Source organism: Ochlerotatus camptorhynchus, unplaced genomic scaffold (assembly GCF_037179485.1).
Source record: "Ochlerotatus camptorhynchus isolate MF236.1 unplaced genomic scaffold, CSIRO-AGI_Acam_v1.1 ptg000091l, whole genome shotgun sequence".
Lineage (NCBI taxonomy): Eukaryota > Metazoa > Arthropoda > Insecta > Diptera > Culicidae > Ochlerotatus > Ochlerotatus camptorhynchus.
The window spans coordinates 84,758-101,639 of NW_027040581.1; the positions used below are offsets into that span (position 1 = coordinate 84,758).

At 42.7% G+C, this 16,882-nt stretch overlaps 1 protein-coding gene across 1 annotated transcript in view; it reads left to right on the top strand.

Annotated features, from left to right (window-relative positions):
- Positions 1-16,882, top strand: part of LOC135698583 (uncharacterized) — a gene marked incomplete at its 5' end in the record, with an annotated part of 78,233 nt that overhangs the window by 47,588 nt on the left and 13,763 nt on the right. Inside the window, 3 exons of the mRNA XM_065218630.1 lie at positions 5,628-8,636; positions 8,695-8,885; positions 8,947-9,246. Coding sequence (XP_065074702.1) covers positions 5,628-8,636; positions 8,695-8,885; positions 8,947-9,246 — 3,500 coding nt within the window. The remainder of the gene's footprint in view (positions 1-5,627; positions 8,637-8,694; positions 8,886-8,946; positions 9,247-16,882) is intronic.

The following is a 16,882-nucleotide window of genomic DNA, read 5'->3' on the forward strand; positions in this document are numbered from 1 at the left end:
TAAACCACACTTCTGCATTGTCCACGAGCAACATCCTTTCACCACGCTGTTCCTCGACAATTTTCAAGTTAAAATTCGGAAATTTTAGAATTTGTTTTTTCGAAAAAACGACTAAGTGCTTGTAAACAGTACCACTGAACTGTCAAAAAGGTTCAGCCTGAGCCACACTGAGTTCATTTGTGACGTCACGCTGCAGAACCTAATTAGCGCTAGTGTAAGCAGGCCTTAACTTGACGCTTAACAAGTCAGCAATCCGTGTGTGCGGTCCCTCGCTGTAAGCGCAACAGTTCAATTAGGTTCTGCAGCGTGACGTCACGAATGAACTCAGTGTTAATCGGCTGAACCTTTTTGACAGTTCAGTGGTACTGTTTACAAGCACTTAGTCGTTTTTTCGAAAAAAAAATTCTAAAATTTCCGAATTTTAACTTGAAAATTGTCGAGGAACAGCGCGATGAAAGGATGTTGCTCATGGACATTGCAGAAGTGTGGTTTGCATCTCACTGCAGTCTGAAAAATTATCGAGAAAATCCACCCAAGAAAAAATCGACTAAGTCCACGTAAACAGTACCACTGAACTGTCATCAGATTGAGGTTAACCCCGACGGTGCAAAACCTAATTCTTTGATGCAAGCAATGGAAATATTTACCTTATTTGACAAAACCCAGGTAATCATGACATTTCAATATTAAAAACAATATGACCTACTGCTGTCATAATTACCTGAGATTTGTCAAATAATGTAAATATTTACACCGATTGCATCGAAGAATAAGTTGATCCAAGAGACGTTTCTCAGTGGAACTGACAGCTAGAAATCTAGAGTGTGTGAGTGATCTGGTGTTAATGGTGCTGAATGTAAAGATAAACAAAGCAGAAATCCATATGAGAATAAACTGCCAGTTCTACTCTGATCTGTCAAAAGTTCTTGGTAAACAAAAAAGTCAGCTAATTGCAACTATCTCGTGGACAGCCTTATGCCGCTAAACGGAGCAATGCTGCATAAACACATACCGGCGACTCTGCATCCACTTTCGGACCAGCTCTTCACAAGGTAAGTCGCGCATTTTGTTTTGAAGGAACAGTACAACAAGCAATCGAATCCGAACCAATGTGACGATCCAGAGGCTGGACAATAGACTGATGCAAAATTTGACTTTTTTGCTCCACAGTGCTTAAATGCTTTCAAATCGGGTCGTGATTAGCCTCCAAAAGTTACAACTCATTTGGTTAGAAACAGACTTCGCACAAACCATTTGAAGTTTACATGTAAATTCAGTGCTAACATTTGAAAACGGCGCAAAAGCCATTTGTAAACAAATGGTTTGTGGGCCCTTTACTCGCTACCCGAAGAACGCCCACGCAAACCAACAGCATCGTCAGGAAGGGGAAAATTTCCCCTACCCGATGTTGCTGTTGTGTCGCGTGGGTGTACTTCAAGTAGTGAGTAAAGGGCCCACAAACCATTTGTTTACAAATGGCTTTTGTGCCGTTTTCAAATGTTAGCACTGAATTACTATGGGAAATCTCAACTTTTTGTTCATTGCCTTCTAGTCTTTTTCCATATTGAGCTGCAAAACAGTTCGATAGCCATTCTTATAGAAAATTTCCTCAGCTACAACTTTGCTGAAGATCATTTCTATGTAAAACGAGACAAGAAAAAGTTATTAATTATTTAAGAGATTGGTAAACTTATGACATGATCAAGCAGCTGCTCTGTAGGCAACACTGTATTTTGCAGTGTGACATAGTAGCCATAATTTTTGTGGTCTATTCAACGCCCCAGAAACACCAATGTTGCCTGCTGAGCAGTTGATTGAGAATGATCATAAGACATCAGTGCATTGAACCATTAATAACTTTCGATCCTTGCATTTAATCAAAAAGTGGTCTTGAGCAAAGTTGTAGCTGGGAAAATTTCCTACAAGTAAAGTTGAAAGCTTTTGAAGCAGACCGATATGGTGAATTATAAGATAGACAGGAACAAAAATCTTGGTTTTACCATAGTAATTCCCATACAAACTTCAAATGGTTTGTGCCATCTCAGTTTCTCACCAAATGGGTTCAAATTTTGAGAGATTAGTCAGGATCCGATTTGGAATCGTTTAAGTATTGTGGAGCGAAAATTTCAAATTTTGCATCACTCTACTGGACAAGTTGATATCGGATATCGAAACGCATCTGAAGTCTACAGCCGCTATGACAAACTGCTGCTTTGAAATCCCTGGAGCTTTACCGGGGATCGAAATCGGCTGCGAGGATCAACGATGGCTACCTGCAGAGAATCGCAACAACATGAGTGCACGGTTTATGGGGTGTTTACATCTGTGTGGATTTACTCGCGCTAATGTACTCGCCAACTAGCACGAATTTCAGTTGCTCCTGAAATTTCATGCTGGTAGACGCTGATGCCTTGTTTACATTATGCTAGTGAGCTTTTTTGCTAGCAGCTAGCTCATTAGCGCTAGTAAAATAGTATAAGTGTAAATACCCCATTATGGTGCCCAACTGGATGTGAAGAAACGGAAGGAAGCGACTATAGTTCTCTCCATGCGGGTTCGTATTGGTGCGATTTACGTGTGCTAGTGAGATGAAATTTTTTGTTAGCTGTGAGAATTTTTTGTTTGCTGTAAGAACTGTCATTCTAAAGTAAAAATAAACAACAGAACGAAAATAAACCCTATGCTTGCACGGTAACAGTCAAATACCCTTTTATGAGTAAAAGTCAACCCATTTTTAATAAAAGTGGCTTTACTCATTAATGAGTAAATTATTTTAACAACAACGAGTTTCTGCTATCAGTAGCTAACAGTTACTACTTAATTGGTATAATAAGTTACTCATTAATTAGTAGTGCCACTTTTATTGACAATGGGTTCACTTTTACTCACAAATGGATGTTTGATTCTTACCGTGCACATGACAGTATACGCTAGTGTGTGTAAATAATATTATTAGTGTAGTGTTCGTGAGATCCTGCTTGGAGAACTCAATATTGCTCGGCGAATTTGAAGACGGTTGCATTGCACTGAAGAATGCCACGTAAGCGTTCCGCTACTAAAGACTGGCTTCTTCAGTGGTTTCACTGAGGAGCAGGTGGATGCACTCATAAAGTGCTCTGCAAAAAATGATTCCTGCTCGCAATTGATTTCGCCGATGTTGCCTTTTACCACCACCTAGTCTGCATCCAGAATCTAGAGATGGGCGAACACTCACGAATCGCTTATTTCTAGACCAACAATAAGGCTGTCCACGAGACAGTTGCGATCAGCTGACTTTTTTGTTTACCAAGAACTTTTGACAGATCACAGTAGAACTGACACTTCACTCTCATATGAATTTATTCTTTGTTTATGTTTACATTCAGCACCATTAACACCAGATCACTCACACACTCTTGATTTGTAGCTCCACTGCGAAACGTCTCTTGGATCACCTTATTGAATTAGGCGGAACAACCAAACGTAAACAATGGCTTTAAACGCAAATTTCTCAACATTCAAAATACACCCACGCAAATATTAACAAAGCCATTCGATAAAAGAAGTGTCCGCTTTCAGAAGCTGGTGTTAGATTGCGTGGATGTGTTTTGACTATCGATAATTTGCATTTAAATCTATTGTTTACGTTTGCTTGTTCCGCCTATTTCAATTGTTGGTCTAGATTTAATCCGGTTCGAACAAAAGAGCGAACGAACCACGGTTCTACAAAATTGAACCGCGGCTCTCAAACGAACCACAGCTCAAAATTGAACGGCGGCTCACTTTGAGTATGACGCACGAACCACGATTCAAGAACCAAGTCGTTTGATCGGCGCACACTTCTGCACCATCCATCAATTCCAAAGTTGCAGTTCTCGTAACTGATAATGCGTCAAATATGAAATCAACCGCCACACTTCTCGATGTACCTCATTTGGGGTGTTTTGCACATTCGCTCAACCTTGTCGTCCAAACTGCCATTTTCACATCTATGAAAGCTGTTGTTGACAAAAGCAAAGCAATCGTGCAATACTTCAAACAAAGTAGCCATGCTCTTAGGCTGTGTTCCATTTGGTGTATTTTCACTTAAATTTGACACTTCGAAAATAAATTAAGATGTTCGAAAATCCCTCTGTTGTTGATCTTCTTATTTTCGAGAAGGTGTTTGTCAAAATTGATTCCTGGTCTGCCAGAAATAAGTCTGGTACAATAGCAGGTTCATTTGAAAATTTTCTATCTGTCAAATTTAAGTGAAAATTCACCAAATGGACCACAGCTTTAGCAAGCTCCATGAAAGGCAGCAGAAACTAAACAACGTTTCAACGGTTTCAACTCGTTGGAATACCACTTACGATATGTTGGATCGAATACTACTAAATAGGGAGGCTTTCGTGTCTGCTTTGGCACTTTTGGAGTCTAATTTGTCCTTGGAATTCCACGATTGAATAGCGATCGAACATTCAGTTAACATTCTCAAAGCATTCTACGATGTAGCGGTTGAAATATCCGGGGAGAAAACTGTATCGTTGTCTAAAACTGATGTGCTTTCGCGATTAATGACCCGACATGTTCGACAGTATCTGGAGATCATTGAAAAGCTCTGTAATCAACTGACTGCGGGACTGGAGAAGCGTTTTCCGGTCTAGAGTCAAACGAGCTGGTAGCGCAATCGATACTACTAGCATAGAGGTAACTCTAAGACTAGAAGGTCCCGATGAAACGTGCTCAACTTTTTGGCTCAGCTCTGGTACGCTCTTCGGTCCTAGGCTAATCGATTCACCCCTCGAAACATAGGAAAATCCACTAACCCCTCATTTTATCTGTCAAACTTTCATAGCGAATCAAAACAAACATTGTGTAGTACTAGAATTTCGACTAGAATGGGGTACGTTAATCGTTTGCTTGGGACCAATAGGCTAGTCAAGTAGTGAGCCAATTTAAAATCGTTAGTTTCGTATTGATTGTTGCTACTAGATCCTCGCTTTAAAAAGCAGTGATAGACGCAGCAGACTTACATCGGGAACCATGGAGAAAATTATGTTCATAAATCAAAACTTGCATTGAAAAACTATGTAATAGACATGTATTAGAGAAATCACATCAATAAATACACATGTGTATTATTCTTTTCATTAAATACTGACTAAAACTGTATCTTAAATCTCTTCCTTTATTACGCGATCCCAATTTACCATTTATTTAAAAAGAGCCGGTGAGCCATTCAAATGAGCGGGTGCCATACAGTGCCAATGAGTGTGCCATAGTGTGATCTACTGTATTTTTGGCACACTGTGCCAACCCCTTGATTGCCAGCTTCAAAAATCGGAATGAATCTGAAGATTTTTAACAAAAAAATCTGTAATCTGTAATACAGATTTCTGTATCGAAAATTGTCTAAAAATCTGCACCATGCCAGAAAAATCTGTAGATGTGGCATCACTGGAAATGACTCGCTGCTAAACACCAGATTGTTCCAGAACACTAAACATTGAATTTCCAACACAAAATCAAACCAATTTCAGGATCCTAGACATTCTAGGGATTACTTATTTACTGAATCCATACACATTGAAATGTTAGTTGCCAATACAAAACTACGAAGCTTGACTAATTATCCTTCTCTTCCTTCTCTTTCTCCCTCTCCGCAGTGCTATCCCACCAAGACGAACCCACAACAACAACAACAACAACAGCAGCAGCACCCCCACCACCACCAGATCACAACACCAACCTCGTACCGGACCGAGTACGAACTGTCCGGATCGTACGTATCGCTCGAGTGTCCATCGCCACCCGGTCCGCCGGCATGTCTGACCGACAACAACCGGCGGGACCCGCAGGCCCGCCTGGCCCGATGCCTCCGGAATCTCTACACCGAGCTAGCCCTCAAGGAGCCGGTCCTGCCGACGTGGGTCCAACCGGTCGCGCCGGGGCTCCTCTGTCCAGCCCGGCTGGAGCCAGAACTAAGACTGCACATCCATTCGCACGGTCTGAACGAGTGCATCTCGGTCGATCAGATCCTGGCCGCCGTTCAGACCAAGGATGGACCCTTCCTGGAAGCGCCCCGGCGGGTACTGATCGAGTGCCCTCCGTGGGTTACGCGTAGCGCACTGGCCCTCCGGATACTGCACGGCTGGAGCCGGGAACCGCCATGGCCTCCGCGAGGTCAACCCGTAGCGTTAGCACTTTTTATACCGTTAAACGAAATCAAGGGATCGTTAGCCAGTTATGTAGCGAAAGAACTATTACCTCGGGGTACGCAAAATCCGTTTGCATCCGGATTTGGGGGTTTCAATGCCGCGTGGAACTCGCTGGAGTCGTTGAAGAGCAAATTGCTGGTCGTACTGGACGGCTACGATGTGCAGAGTAAATCCAGGAAGAACAAATCCGTCCAGAAGGACGTGACGGATTTGCTAGAGGGAAGACTGTTCCCCGAGGCTAGGGTCATACTGATCAGCGTGACGTCGTCCTGCGCAGAGCTGTTGCCATTGATGCAGCGTCACGTCACCTTCGAAGGAATCACCTGGGGTCGATCGGTTTCCTTGCTAGGCGGCGGTCAATGGGGTGCTCCTACGAGACTAATCGATTGTGTTCAAGACTGTAGACATCTACGGAACATAGCGAGGACTTCGTTGGGCTGTCTAGCCATCTCGGCGATCTACGCGGCCAATGCAGGCGATCTACCTACGGACGAAATTGACGTTATCGCTTCCGTATTCAACTGCGTAGCTACCAACTCTTCGCACACGCAAGTCACCGAGCTCGGCAGGTTGGCTCTTTTCTGCCTCAAGACCAAGCGATCGACGGTCAGTTCAGCGGAGCTTAAAATGTACTGTTCGTCTCCGGAAACCAACATCATCGGATGCTTGGACAAGGCACCGGTCTTCGGTCGAACAGCGCGGAGAAAATCCGAATTCAATTATACCACCATTTGTCCAGGGATTGCTGAATTCCTTGCGGCCAACTACATCGTATCGCTAGCTAGTCGACCGGGCCTGCTCGCCGCTGAAGTTGCCGGTCTAGCCATCGGCGACGAAGTCGAACCGGAAATCCTCAAAGTGCTAACCTATGCCATGTCTCTCCTCGGCTCGCGAGCTCACCTATTGCTCTCCAAACTTACTCCGCTCTGGTTAAGCCCACAAACCATATTCTCCCTAGCCGTGGCCGGCGGTGAAACCGAGTCCAACCTCACTGCCCTTTGCGAAATCCTTGGAATATCCAAGTCCCCTCCGATACCTCCACTAGAGGCGAAACCCATCTGGGTGCAAATCAAATCCACAGCCTCTGAACTGCAAGGTTGGGGTCTGGCACTCAAGAGTCCAACCTGCACGCTCAAAAACCTGGAACTAGTCTACCAGATCGAGAAGAACATGCTCCTCGAGTCACGGAACGTCATGGACATCTTCCTCGATGCGCTGTCCAAGAACGAAAGTGTCACAACACTTCGAATAACTTCGCTGATCGAAAACGAAGTTCGAGACTCGGACATCAACTACCTAGCGACATGCATATCCAAAACCGTACTGAAACCAAGACTGGAGAGCTTCGAAGTAATTCTGACACTGCTGGAAGAAGATCCTCCCATACTGAAGCTGCAGTCCGTAGTGACGGGTCTTTGCAGAGCGATCCCTCGACAACCAAAACTCAGTAACTTGATCCTCGATCTAGGTCTTTGCACTTCGCAACTGGTTCAAATCTGCTCAATGCTCGAGAAATGCCCTCACGTCACAAGACTGTCCTTCCCGCATCTCCGTTGCGAACGTGGAGCCGTAGGCGCTCTGGCCAGTCTCCTGAATGCACGGCCTCTGTCCTATCTAGCACTAGCCTCCAGTTGGGGAGCTCGCGACGATCCACCGTCCTCTAGTGGCGTCAGCATGGGTTCCGGTTCCGGTAGCAGCTCCGGAAACTCCGGCCTTATCAAACAATCTTCTCTAACCGGAGCGCCATCGCCTCGATCCTATCCAACCGGAATCTTCTCATCACTGCCCCGAGGAGTACTGAACTCCACCTCAAACATGGGCCGCTCAGCCACACTACCACGTCAACCCATGGAAGGACCACCGGATAAACGAAGCACGGACTCGGTCATCTCCCGAACTTGGTATCCTACTCCAGCTTGCGACGGCGGTCCTCACAACTCCGGTACACTTCACGAACTGCTCCTGGCGGCACGGGACTCCTACTCCCGACTCCATGGGCTGGACCTCAGCAAAGCTCAACTTTCGCTCGAGGACTCCATGTGCCTGGGGGAAACGGTTCGTGTCTCCACTAACCTCCATTCGATCAAACTGGAAGGCGCCTCTCGCCTCAGCGAAATCCTTCCCACGGTGCTGGGTGCCAGCGAGTCACCCAGTCTGCAGATGCTCAGCCTTGGATCGCCCCGAATCGCCCTGGAGGATGCCGCCGTCGGAATGTCAGCACGTGCCTTGGGTAGTTGCATCACGCTACGACTGCTTAGCTTAGATGGCTGGAGTTTCAGGATAGAGAACGTCAGTACGCTTGCATCGGTACGGGGCTTCCTGTCGCTGACCTCGATCCGCGAACTCGGCCTCAACAACTGTCGGCTCAATATATCGATGTTTAAGAGCGACGTCCAGATGCCGAGCAGTGCGTACGAGTGCCGCTCGGTCGTGAACCTCAAGATGGCGGGGGCTCAGGTAATTGCTATGGCATAGTCTGATTGTGAGGAGTTTGCAATGGTTTTGTTTTTCGCAGATTATCTTCTCCGATCACGTCTCGCTGAAGGGACCCCACATGTTACCCTATCTGACCGGTTTCGTGAATCTACGGGAGCTGGATCTGTCGGGGCCTGCGCGCACCGGTCTCGGCAGCAACACGTCCAACCCGTCGATTCTGTCCGATAAGGATATTATCGGTTTCTTCTCCACGCTCAACGCTCACTTTAGGTCTGTAAAAATACCTTTTCTTCAATCGCTAAGATCCCATTTGAACATGATTTACCCACAGTTCGCTCAACACCCTGAAAATCTGCAACTGGATCGTGCACCTGGACGATGTCAATCGGACGCTGAAGGCCGTTTCCAAACTGTTCAAATCGAGCCCGATGAGCCACGTCAAGGTCGACGGGATCATCGTGCTGGACCGGCCGAAGAAGCAACGGATCGAGTCGCAGTTTATGCATGCCCTGCTCGCTTCGCTACCGCAGCTGCGGTGGCTGGGCCTTACCATGGCCGGCATGAACGAGGAACAGATTGCGGCGCTCGGGACGTACTGCGCCGACATCCGGGGAATGGAGATCGACATCAGGTGAGTGGGCGGTGATATTGGGCGTTTATGAGGGATCCGTTGAACAGCACTCAAGGCCCGAACGGAATGATAGCGGAAGCGGAACGGCAGCGGTAGCGGAAAAGCGCGATAGGAAACTAGTTTAAACTAAATTGACTTCGGTTAGACATCTTGGCGACATTTGTGACAACAGTCAAACCTTGCCGCTGCGGTTACGCTTCCGTCTACATTGCGTGTGGGGCTTCTCTGCAAATATCCGTCCACGAAGCTACCATTGCTTGAGCAGTTCAATCGATCATTCACATTTGAGCTAAAACTCGACCATTTTGAATCACGAAAAAAATCATAACTCGAAAACGACACTTCCAATCGAAATGACGTCTGAGGCAAAGTTGTAGTTTCAGGGAAAATTTCATGTAATTTTGAGAAAAATTCAAACATAAATTTAAAGCAATACCCGCTGCAATATGATATGAATATTCAAAAGTTTAATAAATGGTTCTCTGTGCAAAATATTACAAAACATTATTTGAACAAAAAGTTCAAAGATAGTCCAAAAGTTGTTGTTCTACGATTTTTGTTCATTTTCATGTGTTCAACTAGCAATTCACTTCTCTGTTCACATTTAAATTCAAAATGTAGGCTTCCGAGGGCTGTCGATTGCTATCGATGCCGGTCACAAGTCTTTCAGCTACTACGCAAATGAAGTATACTACGAACCGGAGTGCAAGAACAATTTGGATGGATTGGATCATGCAGTGGCGGCGGTTGGATACGGAAAACTTAAAGGAGAAGATTACTGGCTAATCAAGAACTTCTGGTTCAACTACTGGGGCAACGATGGACATGCTTTGATGGCGGTGAAGGGTAACAACTGTGGCCTTACCCCCGATGCGACGTATGTAAATTTGAAGTGAGGTTTCGGTTTAAGTTTGAATTAAGTAAAAGAGTATTTTTTGAAAAATCGCGGCTTGCTCTATGCCCAGCACTGCCGGCACAATCAGCACACCAGCGGTGCACTTGCGGCACACTGAGAAAAATGTTGTCCCAAGATTGATGTGCGGAGTGAACTACCCCTTGCGGCAACCAGATTTTTTGCGTTAGCATCGGATGACTTTCATTCAGAATTGAAAAATTTCATGTCGATAACGGAGCTTCTGGTTGACAAAAACAATATAGAAGCTGAAAAATGTTCAAACAAGTGCTTGGTATAACTTATAAATAACACAATGTACTAAATAAGGCGAAGAAATGTTGTCAGTAATTGCATTACTTGTAGTTCACTGGCTGTGGGAACAATAATGTTTATTTACTTTGCTCTTTTGGTACCCAGCATGACAGTTCGATCGGTACTTCTGGCTTCACTCTTGGTGGGACTCTTATTATAACATTGACTCTGAGATTTATAAAAAAATCGAATACGCCATGATTTTTTTTGCAAATTTGAGCTAAAATGTGAACGAGCTCGATTTTTTTTTCTATCTGGCCTGGAAATACACACAAGACAGTCGATAAGCTCCCTCCGTTACTCGCGCTGTTGTAGTTTTTTTTTTTAGTACAACACACGGTCAATGTGATCGGCCCAAATTTGAGTTCAGTTTAGTCATAAATCGCAAGAAGTGCAGGAACTCAGCAATGAGTAAATTTGAATCACGTGTTTCCAGGTTTTTCCAGGAGAACATTCCCGAATATGAGAAAAGTAAAGATTGGATTCTCTCAGTCTATTGGTACCACTTCTAGACTGAGTAAAATGTTCTTCAAACACCATGCAAATTTACTCATCGCTGAGTTCCTGTACTTTTTGCGATTATGAATAAACTAAACTCAATTTTGGATTGATCTCATTACCCGTGCACATATGAGTTTTCCATTGCCATTTTGTTGCTGAGCTACCCATCGATCTGAACAAACGGGTATTCTTCAAAAAGCTTGTTTTGAACTACACAAGCTAAACTTTGATTACCGTAAACCCCAAAAAATGCGGATAATAGCGAAAATGCAAATGGAAACCGCGTAAACGGTGTGGGATTTGACTAAATTGGTTACACCATGGAATATCTCGAGATCTTGACTAGATAGAAAGTTACTGACTTGAGCAACGTTGTTCAGAAAATCATAACCTTTTCGGTGGATAGTAGTTCAGAATTTCTCACTGCGTAGCGCTAGTATACATGTGAAATTCTCGCTTGTGGTATATCTCGAAATCCTGGCCAGATAGAAAATTACTGTCATCGGCAAAGTTGTTCAGTAGGTCAAGGCCTTCTGGCTGGTGAGACTACGGAGGTATTGCAATCGATGAGGAGTGTGCCAATGTACATTTATATATGAAAGTGTGCTCATTGTCACTTCACACTCCTTCTCAATGAGATACAACTTCATTCACTGTTCATCAGTCCGAGCATTTGACAAAAACGCTCGTGCTACTGCGGACCATATGGTTTAATAAGTTGCACCTGTTTCTCTCCGAAATTGCTGAGCAACTGCCTCAGCCAGATGACCTCTTGGCAGGTTTCGCTAAGAGCGACGAACTCAACCTCCATAGACGACAACGTTACACAGGACTGACGGCGACTCGCCCATGAGATGGCTCGTCCTCCTGGGTCTCCCGCCTAATCGACATCCGAATACCCAATCAGCGGTTGATCTGCTTCACCTCCCAATGGCAAACGCAAGTCTTTCGTCGATTTTAGGTATCGGAGCATACGTTTCGTAGCAGTTCAATCGCCTTGCCTTGGAACATTGAACTGTCATCCCAGTATTGCCGTACATGCTTCGATAATTGGTAGGATCATCGAAGACTTCTTCCGTACCAACAGTTTTAAAGTACTTTGGATCCATTGGAGACTTCGACGTTTTCGCCTGATCCATTGCCTGATCCAGGAGCTTGTTGATGCAATTGCGTAGACGAATCTTGAAAGATCGCAATTCACCCAACGACGTCCATTCTGTAATCCTTCACTGATCTTCATCTCTGCCCTCCGTTGCCGCGATGAGGAAATCAGCGACATATAACAGTAGGAATTATTAGTATTCCCCACATCCTCTAACAAACATACATGGATCTGCAGCCGATGCTGTAAATCCTAGCTTCGTTAACATCTGCTTCAGCTTTCGATTCTAGTCGCGTGCTGACTTACGTAGTCCGTAAATACTACGCTTTAGTCTGTAGGCTCCTCCTTTCCGGGTACTTCGAAAGCGGGTGTAGTACGTCAAGTATGTCGTATATAGGCTGTAGGCTGTCTTGACGTCGAAGTGGTATACTGGCATATTCCGGTTAGCAACCACTACGAGAAACGTTCGTAGCATTGCACCACTCGTGCCTTGTATTTGACCACCTCGTCCTTTTCGTTTTGCTTGATCTTCAGTACCCATTTCGATCCGACAACTTTCCGTTCACGGGGTAACTCCATGAATTCCCACGTCCCGTTGCTCCCATGAAACTCAAGCTCATCATCCATGGCTTTGTGCCATTTTGGTACCTTCATGGCTTCAATGTAGTTGTTTGGTTCCTCGTAAGCACCGGCAGCAAATCCGACGACTTTTGGGATCTCCGATTTTTAAGCGGCAACATCATTAGTGCCAAAATTTTAAAGGTTGTCCAAAGAATTTCAATGAAGTTTAGTAAACTAAAGAAAAACATCGAAAACTTCATAGAAGATCGTGGAAATTCACGGAAATGCAGAGAACTTCAAGGAAGCTTAGATATCTTTTGGGCAGTTTTATTAATTTCAGGTAAAATTCCAAGAACATGCTCAGGAGAGTTATGAGAACTTCAGGGAAGATCCATTAATATCCCGAATGATTAGAGATCTTTAGGGAAATACCATTAGCTTCTCAAAAATTGTAGGAACTTTAGTGAAGTCCTGAGGACTGAAAGGAAATGCCAAGAATTTTAGCAAAGTTTCATAAACAAATTTTTGGAACATTCTGGGCAAATTCAGAGAAGCTTCATGAACTTCAAGGCGGTTCTATAACCTTCAGAAAAACTGCAGGAGCTTTGAAGAAGTTTTCATTCGCTTCAGGGATATCCAGATAATTTTCGGGGAGTCATGAGAACTTCAGAGAAGACGAGAGAACTTGAGGAAAATTGTTGAATCTTAAAATAATTTCCAAGTAGTTCAGAGAACCTAAGTCTAGATATCATATGGGATTTTCAGAGATTTTAAGCTGATTCCCTGTAGCGTCCTTTCTCGTGTTACACTTCGCAATTTCACATGTAAAAATAATAAGGTTTCTGTGAATGCACGTAGCTGAAACTACTACTTGTTGTTTGCTGCGGAGAAGCAAGCAATGTCTGAAATTTGCAGATGTATAAACGTCGTAGATTCTGAGTTGTGTGCTCTTGAAATTGCGAGGTGTAAAGGAAAAATGGACTCTACAAGGAAACACCTTAAGGGTGGTTCCAATGATTTCAGGGACTTCATGAAATACCACATCAGCAAGGGTAAGCTGTAATAACTTCAAGAGAATTCCATTAATTTCTGGAAAATTCCGACTACTTTTAACAAGTTTCGGGAATTTTAGAGAGAACTCCAGAGAACTTATGAAAACATCAGTAATATTTTGGAAACATTCTCAGAAGTTCAAAGAACTTCAGGGAAGTTTAAAGGTTTTCAGGACAGTTCCATTCTTTTCAGGACCGTCTGAAGAAGAATTGAGATAACTTCAGTAAGCTCTGAGGACAGATCAGAGAACCTAAGTGCAGTTCAATTAATTTCAAGGATATTGCTGGAACTTTGAAGTTGTGTTCCAGAATTTTAAAAACTTCCATAAAGTTCCGAGGGCTTCTGGAAAATTTCGGTAAATGAACTTCAGGATGATTTGAGAACATTTTAAGGGAAGCTTTATGATTTCCATGGCACTTTCGAGAAGTTTCAATAAATTGCAGGAACTTTTAAGATGTTCCTAAATCTTCACGAAAGTTTAAAGAACTTCAAAATATATTATAGATTTTATATTATTTTCATTATATTCAGGGAACGGAAGAACTTCAGAGCAGTCCCATTAACTTCAGAAAAAAATGCAGCAACTTTCAAGGAGTTCTGAGGAAATATGAGATATGAGGAATGTTCCAAAAACTTCAGGACCATTGTAGGGTCTTCATGGGAGGTCTATGAATTTCAGAAAAATTGCCAGAACATTAGAAAAAATAGGCAACATCAAAGAAGTACAAAACACTTCAGGGAAGTTCAGAAAAGTTAAGGTAAAATAATAGATTTCAGAGCAAGCTCCGAGAGTTTCAAAACTTTAGAAAAGAAAAATTAAGAGAAATTCAGGGAAGTCTGGAAACTTAGCGAAGGTCGAGGATCTTTTGTTCAGATCTAATAACATCAGGACAGTCTAGAATTTTGGGGTAGATTTAAGTTGTTGAAGATAATTTAAGGGCAGTTCCATTAACTTAAAAAAAAATCGATGACTTGATTGAAAAACTAAGAAATAATAATGATGGTGACGACTGGCACTTGAGGGTTGCTTGGTTTAACGACTTTCTCAGTCATAAACACTCTAACGGCTACGATAAAATCTGGCCTTTCTCTAGGAAAATTATTATCGGTCGTCATCGTCAATAATTTAGTCGTTGTAGTGTTCGATTTTACATATTGCGCATTTTGCACCTTACTGGACTACGCACTTTGAAAGTGCGGTGATGAAATAAGTGCGGGCCATGCGTATTAAAGCCCTACAGTAAAAGTATGGACGACTGTCACCACAAAACTGAAAAAAGCTGATCCAATCGAGCACCACTTTGCATTTTGACGGTTCGATTGGAACAACTTTTGACATACGTCCATACTTTTACTGTAGGGCTTTAATGCGTATGACAGATAGAGTTGTCAAAGTGACTGATTTTTGTTCGGAATCAAAACAACAACAAAGTGTCTGTTTTGGTTTTTGTTGTTGTTTTGATTTCAAGATCTTACACTCTCATTGCATTCTACTCGAAACACGTGTAAAAATAATTTTGCAAAATATTCGCAATTTTGCAAACAATTCTAAATTACTTATTTGTGAATAATTATATGGTTTTACAAGTATGAATTAGATTGAAAATGATTATGAGACGTGTTTGAATTCAAATGGTACACCTTTTTTGTTTCCAAATGTATTAAACTCAATAGCGTTCTAGGCGTGAAATAACCAAAAAGTTCGTTGTTTTTCGTCAGCGTACCATCAAAGTGCGACTCAAAATATTCCCAAAAATCCAGTCACCACTGCAACAGACAATATTTTGGTTTCAGTTTTATTAAGGGAAGGAACTACTTGGTCACAATTTTGATTACCAAATTAGTAGCACCTCCTTCGCAAAATATGTTAAATCGACCACAGCAACGACTAAATTATTGACGATAACGACAGACAGTATTTTCCTTTGAAAAAGGCCACAACCCATGGCCGAAACGTCGATGCCGAGTGAGAAAGCCGTTAAACCAAGCGAATCTACATTTAATATTCCGTTCTTATTTCAGGAAAATAGTGGGAACCTTCTGAAAGTTCCAGAAATATTAGGGTAGTCCAAATGAGGGAAAGTTATGAAATTTCAGCAAAACTAGAGAACTTACCAAAAGTTCAGAAACTTTAAGAAAATTCCGGAAACTTCAAGGAAGTCCGGAAAACGTTAGGGAATCTCCGAGAACTTCTGGAAAGTATCACAAACATTAGAAAAATGCTGGAGCATTTTATGTGAAGTGCCGCAAGCTTCAGGGTAGTTTCAAAATTTGGGGCAACCTCATCATTGCTATTCCACGGTTTCAGGAAAACTACGGATAATTTTGAGAGGTTCTGAAAATTTCAAGAAGTCTAGAGAACTTAAAAGATGTTTAGAAAAGTTTAGGGATTCTCTGGATAGTTCTATTGAATTTAGGGCAGTACCAAGAGCTTCAGGAGAATCGGAAGAATTTTAGAGAAGTTCCAAGTACTTCAGAGAAGATAAAAAAACCCCAGGGTAGTTCCAGGAGCTTCAGGGAAATTACAAAAAAATTGAAGAAGTTTCGAGAAATGTTTAAAGCTTCGGGAACTTCTTAGAATTCCAGAAAAATTTCGGGGACTATAGAGAAGATCCATGATTATTAGGAAAATTGAGGAAACTTTAAGGAAGTTCAGAGAAGTTCAGGGAGCTTTTAAAGAAAGTTCTGTGAGCATTAGGGAAATTTATGAAAACTTCGAAAAAACTTTAAGGCAGTTCTATTAACTTCAAGAAAATTGGGGGAACTTTGAGAAGAATTTCAGGAAAATCCAGAGAAAAGCTCGAAAGTTTATTGATTTTTTATATAATCAACGCGAATTTCCGAGTAGTTCCGAGAACTTCAGGGCTGTTCTATGAACAGCTGGAAAATTGCAGGAACTCTATGGCCTTTCAAAACTTCAATTTAAAAATTAAAATTAAAAGAACAGTGGTGAGTATGTTACATGAGTGTTTGACCAAAACAAAACATATCATGGCAGACAAGACACACGCTCATGGCAAACACTTTAAAAGGATGGTTAACAGTTGTCACCCTTGACGAAGGTTACACCAATAATTTCATGAAGTTGGCGCTTCTGATTGATACTCACAATGATCACGATTTGTACACCTACCCACACCACGACTTGAAAGAGAATGAAGAATACCAATTAACCAACCGCAACGAATAACGACATGCCTACAAGACTCTAC